The sequence below is a fragment of the Budorcas taxicolor genome, chromosome 17 (assembly GCF_023091745.1).
Source record: "Budorcas taxicolor isolate Tak-1 chromosome 17, Takin1.1, whole genome shotgun sequence".
NCBI lineage: Eukaryota > Metazoa > Chordata > Mammalia > Artiodactyla > Bovidae > Budorcas > Budorcas taxicolor.
The window spans coordinates 54,631,799-54,656,766 of NC_068926.1; the positions used below are offsets into that span (position 1 = coordinate 54,631,799).

A 24,968-nucleotide genomic window follows, 5' to 3' on the forward strand; every position below is an offset into this window, starting at 1 on the left:
ATGAGAGAGTAAGGTTAGTGCAGACGGGGATCTACAAGGGAAAATATGAAGTTGTATCTTCACATATTAAGTTCAAGTTATTTGAGTCTCTCCTAAGATCTCATGTCCTAAAACCAAAGGTTGATTTTGTTCTCTACTTAACCAGTGCTGTGCTTCTTTTCAGAAGAATTTTGAGCTAGGAACTATACTCCACACTTTATAACCCAAGCCCAATGGGTTACAAATAGCTCAATTCTACAATCCTATAGGATTTTGAAATCCTGGAAGTGATAACATTGATAATGTCCAAGGCACAGATTAAAGATTTATGAAACTGATACAACTTGTTGTTCATCTTCTTCTTCCATTAGAGATCTGGGAGAATATCGTAAGTAGAATAAGAAACTCTGAATTTGTCACAAATGTAGAGCAGGAAGGAGCGAGAAGCAGCTAGACGTCACCCAGGAGCACACTGGGGGCACAGACACGGCCAATGCCCCAGGGCCAGGGCTTGCAGTACAAACTATGCTCTTTTCTCCCACAAGCAAATGCTGGTTCAAACAATCCCCACTAGGTGGTCCTCTTCCAGCTCCCTAAGAGACAACCAGTTTTTGATAGAAGAATGTGCTTTTCAAATGACACACTCTCCATCCACTTTTAATGTACCAGAGAAACGAATATGCATTCAACACACTTGTGAAAAATGTAGGACACAACATTGTGTTTCATATGAATTAGGGAAGAGAGAAACGAGCAAAGGTTTGTGTATAAAAACACTTGTGGTTGACTTAGAATAATTCAAAAAGTAGCTCTTGAATTTTATTGCCAAGTTCAAATAAACCCAGACAAAAAATATGGACACAGATGATGTCACACAACTCACCAAGTCCCACACCTCCCTAAATAGTTCAATCTCATCTCTCTACTTCAGAAACTTAGTTATATCCAATAAGAATTTGAAGAATGAGCATCCATATTACAATCCATCTTTGGAAAACAGACTATTTGAAGGAAGACAAATCCAAATTGAAACTGTGTGGTTTCCAGAGCAATTTATTCATTAAAATCTATTCAATATGCCATCAACAGTTCTCCTGTGTGTATTGTGCTGATAAATTGACACTGAGAGGATTTAACAAGTTCATCATTTAATAAGTCTGAATTAATTTTCACCACATGGTATTGTACACGGTCATCTGTTGAAACATTTCTTTTTAACAGATCTTAGTTTAAAAAAGTCATATACTGTGAGTTCTGTATAAACTGGTGGATAGTAAGTTAGTTCCTTTGTTTTGACTTATAAGCCTCAACTTCATCGCAGAATAAAGAATGTAGGCCAAAGAATGCATAATCGGTCACTCGTATAGAACAGTATTGTTTCTATAATTTGAAGCTTTCTGAATGGACGGGTTCAGGCCTGATGTAACTGTAAAAAGATTACTTAATGAATAGACTATATGGAAATCATACAAAATGTAATTAACTTTAATTATTAATAGCTTAAACAGCACTATGTTACTAACTGCTATTCAAACTCAAAAACCTGTTTTTGAATCCCCATAAAGGTGACAGGTGTACACAACCATGCCACCTTGTACTTACTTAGGGGAGTGTCAATATATATTTCAACAGAAACTTTGGCTTCAGGAAAAAAGTCACAAACATTTAAAATAATGGCTTTAATCGTCATTTTAAGTATACCGTAGGGGAAAGTGTGCTTTAATTAAATATACATACCAGTGATGCTGGCAAAGTTGAAAGTTACTCCTAATGTTGATAGCTATAAAAACTAGTTTGTACATAAGACAATGAAAAAAAAAAGCAATCCCTTTGAAACAAAAAAGTTCACAGTGGTTTGTATCCAACAGTATGCATTTTATGACAATAACATGTACAGATTGAGCACCCTAGGGCTCTCTTTATATCCTAAAGAAAATGAGCATTTACATTATTTATGGGCTGTACTGAATTAAAAAAAGATCAGTTGTACACTCACCCCTTAGACAGGGGACACTGTCCTGAGTGTACAGCTTTAACACCATTAAAGTTGTCTGTAAAAGGAACAGGGAACTAAACAAAACATTTTTCCTTGGGAGTGGAGAATCTTTCATTTGCTGTTATAACCAGCAAATACCATTCATTAAGTCAAAAATGGAAAGGGGAGCCCCACAAACACTATTTGAGCAAGCTGACCAATACACATTACAGTTTTAAAAATGAAGGTTATGTACTATATGTTACAAGTCCCAACTAGGCAGTATCAAAATGACATCTATTTCTTTGCTTGCTTTGTGATCATACCCCTTGGAGGTGTGACGGGTCTTGTGGCATTCGGCTTCTTTTTCTCTGCAGGCTTTAAAATCTGCAAAGATTCAAGACAGTGTATTTTAGGAAATACACTTAACCTCAAGTCTTACACTTCACTCAAATCTTTTGTTCAGAAAGTTTGTTTAAAATTGACCCAACAACTCTGAAAGCTCCACTGGCATATTAACACAAACCAAGCTGACAAACATTTTGGTAATAAATACTCTTATAAACCGCTATGACATATGATCTGGACAAACTGTTTCGCCTCTGGATAAAATGACAGTTTTTTGAAGTCACATCTTTAGGTATCCCTTCTGACCCAGGGGATAAAGTTCTTTAGAATAGTGTTTCTCAAACCCCTAGGGGATCATGTCATAATCTCTGGGGGTTGCAAGACCTGATAATTTAAAAATAAAAAAAGTCAAAAACACTTGTTTTAATTCAGTTAACTGATGACTTGACTTCAATGGCTGTGTTTTTGTTTATGACTGGGTAAGCCTGAAGTTGTATAAGTTTAATCATAGTAACTGAATGAGAAAAAAATTGCAGACTTTATGTGTAAATGATTCTTTTGTGCCAAGTGACGGCCAAATGATGTCACGGTCAATCACTAGAGGTTTTTTAGAAACAGAGACACGGAGGGAGAACTGAGTCATCACGTGGCACACCTGGCGCACGGCAGCGAGGGCTACTTTCATGTGGTTTAATTTCAGCGGAACACTGTACTAACACTGTAGCTTTAGACTTAATGTCTCATGATTTTAATGTATTCAAATAATATGAAAAAAGTTAAATTCAATACTTGGGGCAAAAGTTCTATGATCATTTCATTCTTTTAAAAGGAATTCACTCATTACTAAACTAGGACAAACACCAATTAAGGGAAAATAATAATTTTTCAGTCTATTCCACATAAATGAATATAGGCAGAAATTAGCACTTTTAAAAAATCAATAAAATGCAGACATAATAAAAGGAAACAATGCTGAAAACATCCTCTACCTGAAAAGAACACATTAGTGTTTCGTCCACACTCATCATGGCACCTGCATTGTCAAACTCTCCACAATAATTGGGCGCAGAAAACAGAGTGACCAACTGCCTCTTTGCAAAAAATTCATATCCATCTTCAACCACCTTGGAGAGAAAATGTTTTCAATGTGAACGGGTGCAAACTTTAGGTGAGTAAAACCACTCTTCAGTTTCCCATTGAGCCTGATATCCTGTAGGTCATTTCCAGAGACATTTTGTATAAATAAGCAATACCTACCCACCAAAATCAACAAGGAGAATCTGTGCTCACACACATGCTCTTAAGTGTACATGTAAAATTCAAAATCAATACCTGATGGGCTCTACATATAAGATCCAAATCATGCTTATGGAGAAATTTTGCAACCACTTCTGCACCAAATGTGAAGGACACTCCTCTGTCATTTTCACCCCAGCCTAAGACATCTTTATCGGGGTCAGACCACAAAAGATCACAAAGAAGACCTTGATCTGGTACATCAGTTGGTCGCATAATTCGCCGAATCTGCTCCATAGATTGAAGATCTGGTGATAAACCTATTAAATGAGGGGAAAAAAAAACAAAATGGAAGAAAACACAATTTTAAAAGGGAAGTCAGCACTTTAATATTTCCCTTTCTCTTCAGAGAGACTCAATCATGAACTCTTTGGTTATCTTTTCTTACCTATTAGCTTTTGTTAAAAAGGGGCGGGGGGTGGGGGACACTGGAACTTGTTACATGCACTAATTTGTGGGGCAGTGTGGGCCCGAACAGGACAAGGAAAGTTACTTCAACATTCAGAGCACCCTAATGACCACTGTAGTGACTGGGTGTAGAAGATGCAGACACTCAGGTGATGAAGCTTTCTAGGAAACGTGCACTGGCCAAGGACTGTAAAGTCAAACCAGCTCAGATGTAACTGGCTCTCAATCGGACTTTAAAAATCACATGTCCAACTCTACCAAAACCAGTATATAAGTACCTAAGGAGGGCAAGGATAGTGGTTTTATTAAAATATAGTCGAGTTGGCTTTTTGATGGTTGTCTAACTTCTGACACAGATGAAAAGATATCCTCTTTGCCATTACTATTTTAATTACATCATATAAAGTACAATCACCAAGCAAAGTAACTTTTAACATCTAAGTCAGAGAAATTTCTGAAAGGAAAAGATCAAAAACAGTCCAAGGGAAAGTATATTCACATTTTCAGTATCCTACAGGGTCTATGGTATAGCACATTGTTTATTTTATATTCGAAAATACTTTCTACTCTAGTTTCAAGACTAACTGTTACAGAGCCTAGAAGTCTTTGTTAACAAATCAATTGCATACTTTGGACTTGTATCCGGATGATCCTGGATGTGCCAGAGTAGACTCCTGGTTTAACACAGCAGTACAGGAGAGTCACCTCACAGAGGAAGTCATCCGAATGTTAATTCATCAATGTCAAAGTGTATACCCTTTAGAAGAATCCAAATCTACATGGAATTAAAATCAGCCCACATACCTCCATGACAGCAGAATATTTTCTCATCCACGATGGCTGCTATCGGTAAACAGTTAAAGCAGTCTGTGAAAGTTTTCCATAGTTTAATGTTATATCTTCTTTTACCTGTGAAAATTTTGGGATGGTTAAAAGAGAGACTGGTGTTCTGCAGATACATACCCTCAAGATAAGTCCTCCAAGGCAATATTCAAAAACTATGCTTTTATTAAAAAAGAGAGAATTAGATATATGTAATATTTAAGAGATGTATGATTTATAAGCAACAACTTAGTTTCATATGCACTATTTTAAAATAGTCTGAAAACAATTCCAGATACACTGATTAAGGATTATCATTAAGCCTCAACAATTATTTGATAGCACCAACTCTGTCTGCAATATAGTCTGTTCTGTCCACTCTCAAACCACAGGTGGGTTCCATTTCCAAAAGCGACCAAGAAACAACTCACAACTCACTCTGTCGGCTTCTTCATCAAAAATTAAGATTCTTCCTCCTGTTGCCTGAGCATCTTATTAACTTAGTCCCGGGCTGCTGCTTTCTTTCCTCTGTACATTTCCCCGCTAAGGCCACCTCAGACTGCCAGGAGCATCTGGCTCCAGAAAGATTCCTGGATAACTGCCAAGGTCTCTTCAAGCTTCCAAATCCTCAGATTCTGAGCCAGAACCCCTAATGCAGTTTCCTATTACCACAGACCAGACAGCTCTGGCATCAGAAAAGTGTAACACACATTCACATTTTATCCAACAACAGATACCTCAGCTTTTCCAGGACTACAGTCACAACATGGGCAGGGGGAATGGGGGAAATGGTAGCAGAGTGCTTGCTACACTTAGAGAAAAAATACCACGTTCAGCAGTGGCCTTAAAATCCCTTCATGGAAACCTACATTTGAATAAAAAATTCCAATACAGTACAATTTTAACAAAATTATCAATGTTTTCTTACGTTGGTAAACCATCCACTGAAAGCCACCTATGTCAGGATACTTTCAGGCCCACAGACCGGGTGGCAAGCTATACCTCCCTGATGGGAGAGGGGAAAGCTGCAGTACAAGGTCATTCATTACATGAGTCTTGAAGACAAAGAGTCAAATTGATACTATTCAATGCTGACCTTCTCAATGATTAAGGCTTCTAATAAAAAAGAAACCAAAAGTGATGTAGCCAACACACTAGCAAGTATATCACAACAAAGAGATTGTGTGAATTTGAACTTTATCAAATAAAACCTCAGAATATTGGCTAACCGCTATATAAAACGGAAACTGTTCCAAATAGTAGTACCTGTAATGAATTCCTAAAACACAATGTTATAAAATTCTCTGCCTCTCATTTCATTACCTAAATAGTGACTGCCTTACTAGCACTTCTCTGACTCGTTGTCAATATCAAATATCTTTCTCGCCCACTTCATTCTTTTTTTTTTAAATTTTACTGAAGTAGAGTCAATTTTCTCCCACCTCATCTTATGAACTGGGTGTTGGACTACACACATACATACAGTCAAGGGAGAGGCTGTGAGTACGAGGACTACGTTTATTATGAAGGTAACCTTTCTAGCAGTGTACTTCTAACAAATAAACTAGATGAACACATCCAAGTGAAACTGACACGGAGTAACACCACACCTTGCGAGACTATAGGTTATGATTATAGTCTAGGGTACGGCCACAGAGACAAAACCAGTCTTGTAATTATACTGGCAAGTGCTAGTAATTCAAATTCCTTAACCACTCCCACTCACAGAAATGATGAATACAAAAGGAAGATGGAGATAAGGATTAAAAAAAATTCTTTACTTTATAATTACTTAACTAGCAGCATCAATAAAAACTCCACTGAAACTGATTATTTTCAAGGCTTTAGGAATCTTGTTCCTGTCAATTATCAACTCAAAGTGCACCTTCAAAATGGGTCAAACAATGTATAAATTATTCAAATATTTTTAATTAACTTCCCCTTGCTGCCCTGTTTTCTCCTTTCAGCACACAATTTCAGATAGTGAGTACTGTTTTTCTTGGGTGTGCCAAAGGAAAAAGAACTATATTACAAATTACAAAAGTTTTTTGTACATTCCAAGTTTCCATTTATATGCAACATCTAGGAAAGGCAAACCTATAGAGACAGAAAGTAGCTTAGTGCTTACACAGGACTGTGGTGATGCTTGTGTCATTCTACCAATTTAATTCACTCAACTGTACACTTACAATGGACGAAATTTTATCTCAATAAAGTTATCAAAAACAAAGCTATCTATTTGGACAGGTTCTCAGAGTTGTACTAAAAATTAAATTATCTGCAACTATTCAGAACAATTACCTTAAAAGAAATCACCACTGTTGTCACTATTTCCTAATCTAATCATCACATCATACAAGAATCCAGGGTATTATCATACTGTAACGAATGTTAATTTTTTTAACACAAGAAAGAAGCCAGGACAAAAACTAGTCAACGAAATAGTAAGCATGAAAAATGGCAACACTACATCTAAACTCTCAAAAATCCTAACAGAAACATGTTCAGTTTATGACCATCTATCTCAATATAAGTAAATCTTCCTGTAGAAAGTACTTACATTCATCATAAAATCCATAAATTCTATTGATGCTGGCACATTCGTGGTTTCCTCTGAGAAGAAAAAAATTCTCGGGATATTTGATTTTGTAAGCCAACAAGAGGCAGATAGTCTCCAGTGATTGTTTTCCCCTGTCCACATAGTCCCCAAGAAACAGGTAATTGCTTTCTGGCGGGAAACCACCATACTCAAAAAGTCGAAGCAAATCATAGTATTGCCCATGGATATCACCTAGAAGCAAGAATTTTATTATACAGTGTCTTCATTTGTATAGTTCAAACCACCCACATAACTAATTTCCACTGTTGTGTAGTATTTATTTAGTCCAACAGAGCTTAGTGAAAATTTTAAGTGTATATCAGAATCACACACAAAACTCAAGTAATTAATAATTTATTTTGCAGAGCGGATTATTAATGGTTAGGCAGGCCTTCGTGCCAAATAACACGGTTTCCTTTTCAGGCTGGCTGATCAGTTTCAGATGTCCAACAGCTCTGTCTCTAGGGACCGTGCCAGCAGAAGTGATGCACTGTTAACAAGCCCTGACCCCACGTGAACAAAGGTACACACACACACACACACACACACTACACCCACCAACACATCTGGCTTTCAATGTCTCCCTGCTAGATACTGCCAGAGAATGTTCCTTTGCTTTAAGCTTATATATAGGTTCAGGCCTTTTCCTAGCTCTCCATTCTGTTTCCGTTCCTTTCTTCTGCAATGTTTGTATTTCTTTAGCAAAATAAGTTTAAGAAATTTTGAAGCACATCTAAGTAAACTCGGTCCATTAGAGGTATTTATTCTAAAGCTACTTATATAATGTAATTCTAGGTTATTCATAAATAGTACATGATTCTACTGGCTAATATAATATCATCTATACACCATCTATATATACCCTTGACTCAGTCAATTAATCACATAACCAAAGGAAATGGTGCACCGAAACTTACCACATATCTTGAGTGGTGCTTCAAGTTCTAGCAGGATAGGCTGACTGAGAAAGATCTCTCGGGACTTTAAGCACAGTCCTCTGATTTCATTCTCCTGTAGCTGGACATTCTTACCAGGCTTGGACCCTCTCACTGTAGGGGGAGAAAAACCCCAATTTAGTCAAGTGAAGTCAAAGTAAGATTTCATATAAAAATTAAACATATATGAAAAGGCACAAGCTTTAAATAAAGAGGAGACAAGAACATAGGCTTTTAGGCGTAATCTTCAGGACACTTGTAACAACTGGCCTTGTTCACCTGCAGCCCACTCACCAGATCAGCTCTTTTTGCCTCCCATCATCTTCTCTTCTCCAGCCTTATAAATGAATTAGTATTTGTAGAGCAGGAGGTCTTAGAGACTGTCATGTTACTCAGTCAGTTCTAACAAGTCCTTGTTTTAAAATACGAGATTGGAAATGCTCAGGATCTCTCCCTCTCCATCAGTGTTTTTCAGAGGACCACAGGTCTCTCTCCATGATCCAAGATCTATCTTGTGAAAAAAAATTTACTGTGCTGTTTTTCATTAAAACACCATGTATGCTTGTTGTGGGTATTTTGCTATGCAATTTCCTAGGCCTGAATTTGTGAATACACTCATGTCTATACAGGGCAAAGGATGTCAGCGTTTGCTGTGAGAAAAGTTTCCTAGAACTGGAACAGGTAAAACTTGATAAAAAGGAGGAAGAGATCAGGGCACAGCACGCATCACATCAGAAGACTCGAGTTCTACTCACTATCAAAGTGAAGCACAAGATTTCCTCTGGCCTTATAATAATTCATTTATCAGCAGGTAGGTAGCAGTAAGAAATGAAATTCTGTTTTGACTCTAGTTGCAACAGATTAGACAGTTATTAAGCATATAACAGCACTGCACCGCCTGTTGTTAATGTCAAGTCGTGCCCAAACCTTGTGCAAGCCCATGGCCTGCAGCCTGCCAGGCTCCTTCCTCTGTCCATGGGATTTTCCAGAATACTTGAGTGGGCTGCCATTTCCTTTTCCAGGGTAATAAATAACAAGGAGCACTGCATTACTAAATTTACCTTAATCTTACAGTTATGAAGTGGCTGCTCTTGCTGCTCAGTCTCTAAGTCGTGTCTGACTCTTAGCAACCCCACAGACTGCAGCCCTCCTCTGTCCATGGGATTCTCCAGGCAAGAATACTGGAGTGGGTTGCCATGCCCTTCCTTCTCCAGGGGATCTTCCCAACCCAGGCATCAAACCTGGGTCTCCTGTATCGCAGGTAGATTCTTTACCATCTGAGTCACCAGGGAGGCACCAGGGAAGCCCCTTATGAAGTGCCAGGGTCTGGTTAAATACGGGGACTGATTACCATCAGATTGCAATCAAAATTTTAACACTTGTTTTGTACAAAGGATTCATGAAAGGAGGCATTCTCTGAACTAGAACTGAAGCAAAAACACAGAACCAGAATAAGTACAGAACTAAGCCTACATCTTTCTACCATTAAACCCAATATAAAGTGATAAGCAGATTAAATCAATGTTAATTTAAACTTTGTCAGTTTTGAAGGCTTTATATTCAAATTCAAAATCATCTAGCCTAATGCTAAACAAGAGCAATATGGTTAACTGGTTTTTATCTAGCTTTGTTCTCTAAATATCTAAGTAACATTACAGAGTAATAAAAATTGCAAGTTAAAAAAATCCTGGTTTCTGCTGAGAAATTTTTTTTTTCCTATTAAAAAGGGCTGTGCCCAAATTTGAAAAATACTGTCTTAGGGGAAGCCCTCTTTCAGCCTGAATAGCCACTGAAATGAAATTCTCTGAGGAAAGAAGCTGAGCAGAAATGGAAGGGTGTTATTTTTTTCAATGAAAGACAGTAAATAAGGAAGGATGACAAGAGGAAAGAGTTAAACTCCTAGAGGGTACAGCGAAAAGAAAATGTTGAGTGCACTGGACTGACAACTAGAAACCAAGTTTCTGTATTGGTTTTATAGTCTTGAGCATACCACCTCTTTGGACTCCAAAACATGTAACTGAACTAAGTGACCACCAGTCTCATGCTGATCAAATATTAAGAAACAAGAATTGGCTAAGGGGAAAGCATAGTAAGAATAATCTTTGAGGGACTACACTAAATGGACACATACACAATACAACAGCAACTGGGTTGTTTGTGAAACAAAACCGACTTTTTTCCAGAACCAAAGTAATTTTTTCTTTCAGACACACACATAGGAGAGAACTCAAGAAACCCTCCCAGTGGAAAGATCGTGGGATCGTTGCTTTATTGGCCAGAAAACCCCAATCATTAGTGATTTTACCACAAGTCAGCCAGAAGGTTGGGCATACTGCCCAACAGGAAACTTTATTTTTGGCTAGGGGACTCTTAAACGCTTCTGGTTTCAAAGGGAACCTTTTTCAGCAGAGGCCCACACTTGTAGGGGACAGCCCACTCTAAGTCTTTTAGAAGACTTATACCTAAAGGGAACACAAGCCACACTTTAATATGAATGCTATCAGATTAAATCGGTGCTGCTAATGCACATTTTACTGGTTTGGAGACTTCCAACTACAACCTTTAGACATAGTTCATGGTAATTTTAGTTTTCTTAATATGACTATCCCTGAAGTATCAGAGCACAGAGATTAGTAAAGAACAATACTAACAATTTTTTAAAATTTATTTTTAATTGGATAACTGCCTTACAATGTTGTGCTAATTTCTGCTGTATAATACTGCGACTCAGCAGTAGGTATACACTTATCTCCTCCCACCCTCCCATCTTCATCCCACCCCTCTAAGTCATCACACAGTACCTGGCAGAGCTCCATGCAACACTAACAATTTAAAAAGTGTCCCTAATGTGGACTGAGGATTAAATAGTTTTTCCAGAACAAATCAGGATTCAGTTTATGTCTGAACAGTGCTCATTAAAAACACAGTCACAAAGCTTCTTAAATTCCCAACAATTAGCTCAAGAAATAAAACTATATAAACAGAAACTCCATCAAAACCATCTACTAACTGGCAAATACCTGCTCATCTTCCGAGACTGCTTAGATATCACCTCAAACTGAAAAACCCCTCTTAGCGATCGTCTCTCCCCTTAACAAGCCGGCTTTATGCTTTCTGAAATGCTCTCCCAACACCGTCCAGCACACACTCTGTATTATAATTGCCAGTTCACCTCTATCTATTCATCCTGGTAGAATGTAAACCTCAGGACCACAGCACTAGCCCTGCAGTGTACATGCCCACAGCCAACGTGGTAGGTACTCAAAATCTGTTGCATGACTGAAAGTCTGAATAAATCTCTGTTCATTTGTGGCATTACAATTAGCATGCACCCCAGACTATACACTGATTAGCCAAAAAAAAAAAGGACAAAAACCATGTCTGTGTTTTCAAATTACAAAGCAACAGTATCATTCTTAGGCTTTACTATAGTATTTTTCTAGTTGTGAAAACTTAGGATTACTCTTTAAAATTTATCTAACAGAAAATAAAGATTTCAAAATGGCTTTTGGCAGTCTAGGTGAACACAGCAGGCATTTCTTACAGATGGTCTATTAGCTGACAGGATAAGCAATCTACTTCACTATTTTCAGGGTCCACCATACAGAATCATGTACTAGTTGTAGCTAACACCTAGGGAGCACTTCCCATGTGCTGGGTTGCTGCACTAAGAGGCTTTATTTACAGTGCCATTCAATACAACAATCCCATGAAGTCAGACACTGTCACTTCTCTGTGTTACAGGCTGGAAGAGGCTCAGTGACTTGGTCCAAGGTCATAGAGCCTGTAAGCAGGACACCAGGCCCCAGCCGACTCTAGCTCTGAAGTGGTGCTTCCACCAGACCACTCTCCCATTTAAGAATTTGTTCTTCGTCTTGAAAATATGTTTAAAATATATGGCATTAACTTAGTAAGAAAACAAATGAAAGCAAGTAAACAGCACACAACTGTTTTTTTGCCATTTTGTAAGTTCATAAGCAATAACAAAGACGAAAAAGTTAAAAAAAAAAGTAAAGAATTTGTTTTCATTATACTTCTAAACCAAAAGAAATTTTATAGAACAAACTACTAAACCTCTATACAGTCACTGGTGCTTAAGAAAAATTTGATGAGTATAAAAATCATACGGCATCCTTACAAACAGGAAGCATTAAAAATTAATGCAATCTACTTGTTAAGACTATCAATATTCATTTTTACCATGCTTTACGCAAACATTCAACAAAATAGCTGCTGGGCCCCTACTACCTGCCACAACCGGTGATAAATGCTGGGCATCCTCTTCTGGCAACAGGCGAGACAAGAACTTTGTCCCTTTTCTTGAGAGGTTTACATTCTAATACAGGATTCAGAAGATAAGACAAACTAGGTAACTGCAGATTATTATACATTCTGCACCGAGAACTACCCCTCTATAAAAATTGTAAAACTAAAAGTTTATCTTAGGGACAACATCTTCAACACCATTAAAAAGACAAAGGCTTGCATATCTATTTTATCGCTATTAGCTACGAAGAAAAAATGCAAACAGTACAGTGCTGCTCAATAAACATCAGTCACTCTGTACTTCAGGGCTGCCCAGGTGGCTCAGCGGTAAAGAATACACATGCCAAGCAGGAGACACAGGAGACTTGGGTTCGACCCCTGGATTGGGAAGATCCCCTGGAGAAGGAAATGGCCATCCATTCCAGTACCCTTGCCTGATAAATCCCATGGACTGAGGAGCCTGGCAGGCTACAGTCTACAGGGTCACAAATAGTCAGCTAGGACTCAGTGATTAAGCAGCAGCAGCAGCAACACTGCCCACTTCAGCCCTCACTGTGCTGTGGAGGATGGAAGAGACGTAAACAAGAGAGCCCCAAGGTGGGAAGCTCATGAGTTGTCTCCTAATGATCTCTTCCTAAGTAGCAGTTCAAACTGCATGTATGAAGTTATTTCAACAATTGCCAATGAGATCCAAAATATTCCAAAAGAATTTCATTTTCCAGGCAGAATGTTTCTAGGAAGTCCAGGTGCTAGATATTGTAAGGAAATAAAATCAGCAGGCACAGCGGACATATATAGATTAGTGACTGGTACATTAAAATGGTCCTTAGGTCTTAGGCATGTAACTTCTTTTTTTTTTTTGCAGCACTTCAAGGCTTGCAGGATCTTAGTTTCCTGACCAGGGATTGCCCTTGACAGAGACAGCTTGGAGTCCTAACTAGTGGATGGCCAGGGAATTCCCAAATGTCAACTTTTGAGTAAAAGCTTTTATCTGGCTAAAACGGCAGATTCAGAAAACTGCATTAGGGCTGTTACCAGCAAAGACTGTTCTGTTCTACCTTATATCATCATTTATTTATCTGGCAAATCATTCACATGAGCACATGATAAAAACGCCTATGCAATTTTATACTAAACAAACTGATAAAAACTTGAAATAACTTAAGACTACTTTGGGATTGGAGAAGGAAATGGCAACCCACTCCAGTGTTCTTGCCTGGAGAATCCCAGGGACTGGGGAGCCTGATGGGCTGCCGTCTATGGGGTCGCACAGAGTCGGACACGACTGAAGTGACTTAGCAACAACAACTTTGGGATTACTTATGAGGGATGAGCATGTATTCCTCTTGCCCCTTAATCGTTGAAAGAAGGTCATAGAAAAGGAATAGCATACCCACCAAAAAGCCTCAGCTCAATTATAATCAAGTTTTAAAATCTAAAATTGCCACAACCAGTATAAAAATAAGTCAACAGAGATTTTGCTAATAAGAAAATCCTATTAAAAGGTGGTAATCTTAACAATATGCCACATCATATTTATTCTAGTGACAATCAATAACCTCACAACATTTGACAAATTTAGGAAAATAAAATCTCAAACCAAAACAAACAAAAAACACTGAGTATCTAACATCAAAACTTTCCCACAAACAACTGAGGTCTTTCCTACAAAAACTGTAAGCCACAAAAAAGTTAATCAAGAACCATTCAGTTTCACTGCAAAGTCACCAGCAGGAAGACATCCACTTTTTGGCCATTTTAATTTCTAAGCCGCCCTCTCCCCACCTTGACTTTGCTAACTGCTGGTGTGATACTTCGGGCATTTAAAGGTGACATCAATTTTCTCAAGGCATATATACAATCAGGATTTGGCTGCAAAACATTGTCTATTGCTCTCAATGAAGAACCTGGAGTTTTCTACACCTAGAGTGAAGACAATTCATTGAAAAAACTTTAACTCTCTACAGTCTAACCACCTACGCTTGATTAGACTTGACATCTGACCCTACATTTGTACTGAGTGGCATTTTCATAAGCCTTAATATCAGTAACAGACAATCTCCTCTAGATGAGGGATGCCAGTAAGCCGAGGGGTGGGGGCGGTGAAATTGGAAATTGCAGATAAAACATCAAGACCATTAAGTAAATCATCTATTCTTACATGCTTTGGATACAGTGGTCTGATCCTAGAACATACAAATTTGCCCCAGAATTCTGTACATTGTTCTGAATTAAGACTTTCAGTTTCCTCACTTACACAGCGATTCGTATCAGGATATTATCTCCTTCACATTCCAGTGTTCAAGGTCTACTAACACCCTTGAGAGTAAATTGAGTGAAGTGACCAAGTCTGCATATCATCTCCCTGCTTCAAGATTAATAACCCTCACCTACTCAGGCAGACTGAATGGCAACGGCACATGCCTGCAGCTTCACAGATACAGAACAATCTCACCAACCTCTATGGTGGATGTGCCATTAATGCATGGTGCAGCCTGGCATCCACTCCCCCAGCTTGGAGGAGGAAAGCCTGCCTGCTCCCGCAGTTTACACTCCCTCAAGCATCACAGAGTGACACACCCCATCCTGTTAGATTTCACTGCTTCCTCCTCCTACTGTCAGGCGAGAGGGCAGTGGGCACAGAGAGCAGCCCTTCCCCAGCTGCAGTTTAGGACTGGTGCAAGCTGCAGATCACAGCTCTAAGACCTTACTCTTCTTACTTGCAGGACAGAATGCAGCATACAGTTGACATGTGGGAGGGGAGAGGGAGGTCCTCACAATACAGGCTTCTTGGAAGTTAAGGGTATTAGTAACACACAACTTTACAATTACTGTCTTTATCGACAAAATGCCCTATGATCATTAATCCCAAGAAAGGCGTCTAATTGTTAAAATGATCTGATGTGCAAACTCATTAAGAAAGATTATTTTTGTTTTCCTTGGTCAGCATTTTTTTCTTGCGTCATTATGTTTGTCCTTTATTATCTTCAGGACCAGGGACCACTGTCTTTTTTTTTTAAACATTACAATACAAACATGTTTCATTTCACATCAAAAAACTAAACACAGGGATTACTTTTACAAATTAGAGGATTAAATTCGTAGGGCCAGGACAGAAGTCACATTTAAATCACTAATGCAAATCAAGCAATTGTGCAGAGCCTGACACAGTCCTGCAGTTTGACAACCACCATTTTCAGAGGTGAGATGCTTCTCTCAAAGCAGGACGCGAAATTACAACTGTCTGCTTTGCAAGAAAATCACTAGCCATCAATCATTCTCTGTATGAGATCACTTAAAAAGCTAATCTGACTCTAATCTCACTTTTCTCCAACACTGTAGGACTACCAGACAAATCAGCAGCTGGTTTATTCTCTAAATCCAAAGTTTTACCATGCATTTAAGCAAGTGAACATCAATAACACACAAGAGTGACAATCTCAAGGTTTTATCACTTGCAAGGCAGACCTTCCCGGGTGGGTGGCAGAATGTTGCCTCCTTAAAGAAAATCTGAAAGTTTAGAGTAGCAAATAACTGCAAAGCTGTAGTGACTAAAACCTAAAGCAAGATGTTTCATTATATAAGACTTCACTTTTGAAAGGTCTTTTTAGTACTATCACTGAGCTACTTCTCAACTAGCTTGTATAGTCCTCCACCTTAGACAATTCTGAAAATGTAAAAAATTCTAAAAAGATCATAAAACTCACATTCCCTCCATCTTCAGATATACTTAAATCTTAATGAAAATTTTTAGAGGAAAAACTTTGTGAGGCATTAAAAAAAAAAAAAATCACAAAACTTAACATCTTCTACCCTGGAAAGATATACATATATATCTTCAATAGATCATTTTCAATAGTTTCTCTGCCAATCTAGCATTGACGAGAAAAAAAAAAAAACGTTAAGAATGTTGAGCAGCTAGTTTATTCCCGAGGACTGAAAAGGCACTGCTTTACTAATTTCAATAAAAAAATGAAATGTTAAAAAAAACCTGGTTTTCCAGCGCAACATAACATGTATGGAAACTATTAAGAAATAATGACTGATCTCACTGTAAATGATCCAGGTTAATCAACGCAAATTCCTTAGCACAACTTTAAAAATAAGATTAAAATTAAGAAGATGTTATATGAATATAAAAGTTATGGGCAACCCCACAATTAAGACCTAACTAATCTTAAAATTCTGTTTCTAATCCACAGCTTCCATTTTTTCCAGCTTTCTCAAAGAAATAAAGCCACACATGTCCCTGCATAGACATGCAGAATTTACAATTTTTGAATGAAAAAAATTTAAGTTCTTTTCCTGCAGCAAATTGTTTTAATCCGTTTCTGACCCACTGCTGTCTCACATAAACCAAAGAACTATATTAACTAATATTAAAAGTGTGATTCTTCTAATAAACGGCAGATACGGAATGAACAACAAGGTTTTCACCCACAAATGGCAGTGACATTTCAGGGGCTCATTTAACGAGTTTTTCTTTTGAGACACTATAAAAGGAAAAAACCTTAACAGAGATTAAGAAAAGATGAAGTTTCATTCTCATGACTTAAAAGATCTGTAAATTCTAACATCAGAGCTGTCCAACTGTTTACGCTCGACTCCATCTCTGAGCATTTACAGTCCAACAATATTTTAGAATATAAAGGCAAAAATGCAGTTAAAACTCAGCCAAATCTACATTATCCAACACTCAAGAAAAGGATCTGAATTCTTTCAAAGTTAGGAATTAGACGTTATTATTAATAGATGTGCTCTAGAATTCAGGGGTGGTGGGTGATTTTATTTCAGCGTCTCTCCTTAAAATCCGAACTTCATCCCTCTCCCATCCCACATCAATAGAAATCAATCGCAAGACACCTCAGGGGTTTTAGGTCAGTCAAAATTAAAGATTTATTTTAACCTTTGCTCAACCACTGGACACCTTCCTTCACACATAGGGTGACTTGAATGACGTTGAACTCCTGGCTGCCTGGGTTTGAAACTTGACTGTCACTAACTGGTTAAGTGACTACACTTCTCTGGGTCTTAGTCAGGAAAAAAAGGGCATCTACCTCGTGTATTACATGAAATCTGTGTAAAGAGCTCCAAAAAATGCCTTACACACAGTAAGCGCTTTAGAAGCATGGCTAATATGATTTATGCGACACACGCAAAGTACTGGAGACAACTCATTAGAAAAGACCCTGATGCTGGGAAAGACTGAAAGCAGGCGAAGCGGACGAGAGGACGAGATGGTTGGGTTGGATGGTATCACCGACTCAACGGACATGAGTTTAAGCAAGCTCCGGGAGATGGTGAAGGACAGGGAAACCTGGCACGCTTAAGTCCATAGGATCGCAAAGTCGGATGCGACTAAAAGACAGCAAAATGCAGTCAGTGAACGCAAAGCGCTTAACAGAGCTTGGCACATTGGAAAGATCCTAACGAAACTGTCATCACTGCCGGTTTCACGATTCAGAGGCATGTTCAGAAAAGAGCGCGGAGACTTCCCCGGGATAAAGACAACTTAAAAAGAATATCTGGGAGCGTAGGAGAAGACAGGTTCCAACATCTCCCTGAGAACGAACGTTCGTTACCGAGTAACAAGTAACTGGGCCCCCGACCCCAAGCCTCACAAAAAAATAAAAATAAGCAGGCTAGGAAAGAAGCCCTCAAGCTTGGTGAAATCCATATCCGCATCTTATTGCTTTCCAAAAGATTGAGAACCACGAAGTTCGGAACGAGCAGTCCAGTAGGTTGGACTGGGGCCCCCAATATTCTCCAAAGATTGGTCCGGAGTGCCGGGCGCACGGGGGTACGTACCGGAAACGTGGGGGTGGGGAGCGGAGTTTTCAAATTTCACGGCCAGGAGAAAGGCTGCACCCTCAAGCAATGAATGAGCGGAGCCAGGAGGGTCCGCAGGTTGGCCCAAGCGCGGAACGCCGGGCAACCTCCCTCCCGCGGCAGTCCCCGGCCCGCGGGCGAACTCGCGGGGCTCACTCGTCTCGGCGCAGCAAGCCCAACAGGCCTCCCAAATCTCCCTCCCCCGCGAGTCTCCGGAGCCGCCCGCCGCCCCCTTCACCTTCCAGCAGCCGTTGGATGATGCTGTCGATGTTGAGTTTATCTATATCCGCCATCGCCTTCCCACCGCCGACCTTCCCGCAGCGGCGCCGCCGCCGGCTCGCGCCCGGGATTCACACCTCCTTTCCCACGCCACGGGCACAGAGATGGTGGTGGCGGCGGTGGCAGAAGCCGCGGTGGGTTCCCCCCAACCGCCCCGCTCCCTGCTTCCTCCTTCTCTCCCCACTGGAACCACGAGAAGAACAAAATGGCCGCCGACTCCTTAGCCAGCCTCGGGCGGCGCACGAATGCGCGCGGGGGAGTGCAGCGGCCCGGCCGGGACTTCTTTGTGGGCCATAGGGCACCCGGGAGGGGGCGGGGCCAGGGAGATTGAAGGAGGCGGGGCCAGAACGCGGGAATGGGAAGGAGACGGTTGAGCGTAAATGCACTCGCGCGCGGAATCCTTCCGCCAAACGGGCCGAGCAAATAGGCCCCCTGGCGGGAGCGTGAGTTGCAAAGTTGAACGCGGGAGTTGGGGATGGGGAAGAAAATGCAGCTGTGCACTCGAGGGTTGCGGGTTCCGCAGGACACTGTTCACTGCGGCCAAGTGTTTGCAGACCTGGCCATGTGAAAAGCCCACGGAGGGAATTTGGGTGTCCTGGAATTTCCCCTTAAGATAAATCTGTGGTAGAGGTGAACAGTGAAATAGGTTGACTCTTTTTGGCTTCAAATTTGCTAGAATTTAGTGGGGAGGAAAAGATAAATTTGATGGTTAATTTAAAAAGTCCTCTCCCAGATAAATAAAAATGTTAGGTTATTCTTTCTGAGTGGTGGAAATATGGGCATTTGTATGCACATTTTTGTGCACTCTGTAACTTACATTTGGGGAAAAAAATTCTTTTTAATCTACCCTCAAAAAAATTTCATCATCTCTCTCTGGATTATCTTTCTTGAACTCGCGAAGTTATATAATCATCGGAACGGTCTACCCTGATTCCGGCCAGAGCGAAGATGAGCGAGCGTGTGCAGCAGATAAAGGAGAATTTGCAGGTTTCGCGCGTCGGAGCTCGAGGCCGGAAGAGAAGGGCGAGTTTGCACCCACTGGGTTTGCAGTCGGGTCCCCACTTCTGCAGATACCCCTGAAAACTTTGGTCAATTTCCCTCGGCTTCTCAGTCTCCCCAAATAATCTCTCTCCAGGAGATCCCTCCAAAATGTGCCACCTCCGGGGGCTGCGTGTCGTCTTAGCTGGGTTTGAAAGTGCAGTTACACTCAGCGAACGCATCTGCTCTTTTGGCTCCTGCCCTTTTCATTTAACTGCTTTTTTCCTGCAGCGCTTTACAGTTTGCAAAGCCGTTTCCCTCCCGCCAGAGAAATTAATTTTGTCTCTCAAGGCACACAAAATGCACGAATTCCCAGCCCGAAATATCGAGATCATTGTGCCACCTGGGCATCCAGTCTCAAAACCGGTGTTCCCCTCGGGGCCCAAAAGTGGTGGGGCCCAGGCTCCTTCCACATGGACCCGAGGCCTCCCTGCTGCTGGCTTGGAGGCGTTAAGGTTCAGAGTTCCCCCTGCTTGGCGCAGTTGCTCACTCAGCTTTCCCCAGGCACCAACTTACCTCCCGTGCTGTAACTCTGTTCACCAGAAGACAAACAAGTGTCATTTGTCAGCCCAGGGCACAGAGCCCAGTTGGCGACATTCGAAGTTGATGCACAGCACTGTTGTGAACCGCTGGCTGTGAAGGTCATGGTAGCTCTCCCCAGAGTCCATGAGACTCTGGGCTCCTCCAAGGCACATCATCAGAGTGGCAATTAAAGCAGGAATATGAAAGACAGCGATTCATTCAGCAGACAAACATTTATGGAGCATCTCCTCTGGGCCAGGCATTGTTCCCCGGGGGAAAATCAGGGGTGAACAAGAAAGACAAGGCTTTTCTCACGGAGAGTCATCTAGTAAGCCAGACAGACAAAAAACAAAAACACAAATAAAACATATCATCTTCTGATGCATGCTAGAGGAGAAAAACAAAACAAAACACTGCACTCCTTTTCTTTGTATGTGTCAAAAAATTATCTCTGAATCCCCAAGACAATCCTAGGAATTATGTACTATTCCTATCACACCCATTTTACAGATGAAGTGAGACACAGAGAGGCTAGGTTGTTTGCTTAAGGTCACACAGCTAGTAAGTTTCAGAGCTAGAACTGGAACTCGGCGCAGTCAGAAACCAAAGCCCTTGTTCATATTTAATAAATTCCCACTGCGAATCCCCAGGACCTAGTGCAACACTGGCACACATTAGGTACATAAATGTGGGACTCAATGGAATGATCTGAAAGAGTCTCTATGGACGATGAGTGCCATAAAATTTCCATAGACAAAGTAGCAGGTGTGTTCACATCTGCTGACATCGTCAGGGCTGGAGGAAAACTTCTGACTGGACTGGGACATGGGGAGGGCCTCTGTCTCCATACCATTCTCGGCCAGGCAACTCCCCTCCAGAGTCCACAATTGCTAAAACACGTCTAAGAGGCCTGAAAGGCTCCCAGAAAACAGCAAATAACTCTGGAAGGAAAGAACAGATCCCCTTATTGGCTTTTTTCCTGCCACTATCAACACTCAGGGCTAGCAGACAAACAACTGCCAGAAAGGCTACTGTTCCAATTGGTAGAGTGTCTCTTCCCTCCTGGAGTTTCCCTATAGTGAGGAGCATGGATTAAAATATACTTTTGAAGGGATTTCCCTGGTGGTCCAGTGGTTAAGACTCTTGAGGATCCACTGCAGGAGGCACGAATTCTGTACTTGATGGGGGAACTAAGCTCCCGCATGCCATGCAGAAAGGCAAAAAAAAAACCAAACCACTGTTCTTTTTGAACTGTCTTCCTTGGATCCACAGAGGTTTCATAAGGGGCTGCTGAAAATAATGGAGAGCTGATAGAATTCAGGTCCCCAAGCCCTTGAGTCAACCAAAGCAGAACCATGGCACGCAGTATGCACTCAATCAAAATGAACTGTAATCACTATTATCTATTTTAGATACTAAACTTCCATGTAAGATTTGAAGAGAGGGGCTATAGTGAAAATATTTGAAACTAATAGTATTCCTAAGGATATTTTAGACTTTGAGGGGAATCTTAGTACCTAGAGGGATTAGGCTGATAACACGAAGGAAATAAGCTGGGTGGGTGTGGATGTGTGTATGTTCAGTTGCTTAGTCGTGTCCGACTCTTTGCAGCCCCATGACTGCAGCCTGCCAGGCTCTTCTGTCCATGGAGTTTTCTAGGCAAGAATACTGGAGTGGGTTGCCATTTCCTGATCCATCTTCCCGACCTAGGAATCAAATCCGCATCTCTGGCATCTCCTTCATTAGTAAGTGGATTCTTTACCATGAGCACCACCTAGGTAGCCCAAGCCAGGTGGATAGGGACTGTGATAAACTGAGGAGCACACACCCCAACTCTAGTCCATGGGGACCCTGGGGACCCAGTGGGAAACGGGCCCAGCGAGGCCAGATCCCCGAGATTTCAGGAGAACTTGGACATCTGGAGTTTGATGTGAAATTTTCCAATTTTTAAAAGTTGGTCATGAACTCAAGTTCCTCTAAAACACTATGTAAGGTTTCCAAAGCATATCCATGAGCTACATTTGACACTAGGTCTACAATTTGGGATTCTGTTTTAGAACGTTGGGGGTGAATTCTTCATCATTCCTTCCCCCAATTTAAGCATTGGGATTATTGTTAAGTGATACAAAGAAATGTTGATGCAGTTTACCAGTAGATCTGGACCTGCCTGGATATCCTGGAAATTTTGAACAAATTAGGAAAACTTAGGAAAAAATATGCATGAAAGCTGTTTGACAAAACTCATAGTTTTATTTTGATGGTATTACCAGCAGACATTTCTTTTCCATGGGGATGGTCTTGATCCCTGTCTCCTGTGCAATGTCACAAACTTCATTCCATAGTTCATTACGCACTCTATCTATCAGATCTAGGCCCTTAAGTCTATTTCTCACTTCTACTGTATAATCATAAGGGATTTGATTTAGGTCATAACTGAATGGTCTAGAGGTTTTCCCTACTTTCTTCAATTTGAGTCTGAATTTGGTAATAAGTAATTCATGATCTGAGCCACAGTCAGTTCCTGGTCTGTTTTTGTTGACTGTATAGAGCTTCTCCATCTTTGGCTGCAAACAATATAATCAATCTGATTTCGGTGTTGACCATCTGGTGATGTCCATGTGTAGAGTCTTCTCTCGTGTTGTTGGAAGAGGGTGTTTGCTATGACCAGTGCATTTTCTTGGCAAAACTCTATTAGTCTTTGCCCTGCTTCATTCTGCATTCCAAGGCCAAATTTGCCTGTTACTCTAGGTGTTTCTTGACTTCCTACTTTTGCATTCCAGTCCCCTATAATGAAAAGGACATCTTTTTTGGATGTTAGTTCTAAAAGGTCTTGTAGGTCTTCATAAAACCATTCAACTTCAGTTTCTTCAGCGTTACTGGTTGGGGCATAGACTTGGATAACTGTGATATTGAATGGTTTGCCTTGGAGACGAACAGAGATCATTCTGTCGTTTTTGAGATTGCATCCAAGTACTACATTTCGGACTCTTTTGTTGACCATGATGGCTACTCCATTTCTTCTGAGGGATTCCTGCCCACAGTAGTAGATATAATGGTCATCTGAGTTAAATTTACCCATTCCAGTCCATTTTAGTTCGCTGATTCCTAGAATGTCAACGTTTACTCTTGCCATCTCTTGTTTGACCACTTCCAATTTGCCTTGATTCATGGACCTGACATTCCAGGTTCCTATGCAATATTGCTCTTTACAGCATCGGATCTTGCTTCTATCACCAGTCACATCTACAACTGGGTATTGTTTTTGCTTTGGCTCCATCCCTTCATTCCTTCTGGAGTTATTTCTCCACTGATCTCCAGTAGCATATTGGACACCTAATGACCTGGGGAGTTCCTCTTTCAGTATCCTATCATTTTGCCTTTTCATACTGTTCATGGGGTTCTCAAGGCAAAGAAGAGAGGCAAAAAGCAAAGAAGAAAAGGAAAGATATAAGCATCTGAATGCAGAGTTCCAAAGAATAGCAAGAAGAGATAAGAAAGCCTTCTTCAGCGATCAATGCAAAGAAATAGAGGAAAACAACAGAATGGGAAAGACTAGAGATCTCTTCAAGAAAATTCGAGATACCAAGGGAACATTTCATGCAAAGATGGGCTCGATAAAGCACAGAAATGGTATGGACCTAACAGAAGCAGAAGATATTAAGAAGAGGTGGCAAGAATACACAGAAGAACTGTACAAAAAAGATCTTCATGACCCAGATAATCATGATGGTGTGATCACTAATCTAGAGCCAGACATCTTGGAATGTGAAGTCATGTGGGCCTTAGAAAGCATCACTACGAACAAAGCTAGTGGAGGTGATGGAATTCCAGTTGAGCTATTTCAAATCCTGAAAGATGATGCTGTGAAAGTGCTGCACTCAATATGCCAGCAAATTTGGAAAACTCAGCAGTGGCCACAGGATTGGAAAAGGTCAGTTTTCATTCCAATCCCAAAGAAAGGCAATGCCAAAGAATGCTCAAACTACCACACAATCGCACTCATCTCACATGCTAGTAAAGTAATGCTCAAAATTCTCCAAGCCAGGCTTCAGCAATACATGAACTGTGAACTCCCTGATGTTCAAGCTGGTTTTAGAAAAGGCAGAGGAACCAGAGATCAAATTGCCAACATCCGCTGGATCATGGAAAAAGCAAGAGAGTTCCAGGAAAACATCTATTTCTGCTTTATTGACTATGCCAAAGCCTTTGACTGTGTGGATCGCAAGAAACTGTGGAAAATTCTGAAAGAGATGGGAATACCAGACCACCTAACCTGCCTCTTGAGAAATCTGTATGCAGGTCAGGAAGCAACAGTTAGAACTGGACATGGAACAACAGACTGGTTCCAAATAGGAAAAGGAGTACGTCAAGGCTGTATATTGTCACCCTGCTTATTTAACTTATATGCAGAGTACATCATGAGAAAGGCTGGACTGGAAGAAACACAAGCTGGAATCAAGATTGCCGGGAGAAATATCAATAGCCTCAGATATGCAGATGACACCACCCTTAGGGCAGAAAGTGAAGAGGAGCTAAAAAGCCTCTTGATGAAAGTGAAAGTGGAGAGTGAAAAAGTTGGCTTAAAGCTCAACATTCAGAAAACGAAGATCATGGCATCTGGTCCCATCACTCCATGGGAAATAGATGGGGAAACAGTGGAAACAGTGTCAGA

General features: G+C 40.6%; 1 protein-coding gene across 1 annotated transcript; it reads right to left on the reverse strand.

The window, feature by feature from the left end:
- Window positions 1–846: 846 nt before the first annotated feature.
- On the reverse strand, window positions 847–18,934 carry PPP1CC (protein phosphatase 1 catalytic subunit gamma). The gene is made up of 8 exons (XM_052654547.1): window positions 18,696–18,934; window positions 8,345–8,476; window positions 7,389–7,619; window positions 4,811–4,915; window positions 3,635–3,858; window positions 3,292–3,426; window positions 2,281–2,341; window positions 847–1,405 (listed from the first exon to the last, which is right to left on the reverse strand). Exons 1-8 carry the CDS (start codon window positions 18,748–18,750, stop codon window positions 1,335–1,337), a joined length of 1,014 nt encoding a protein of 337 aa, XP_052510507.1. The 5' UTR covers window positions 18,751–18,934; the 3' UTR covers window positions 847–1,334.
- Window positions 18,935–24,968: the final 6,034 nt, after the last annotated feature.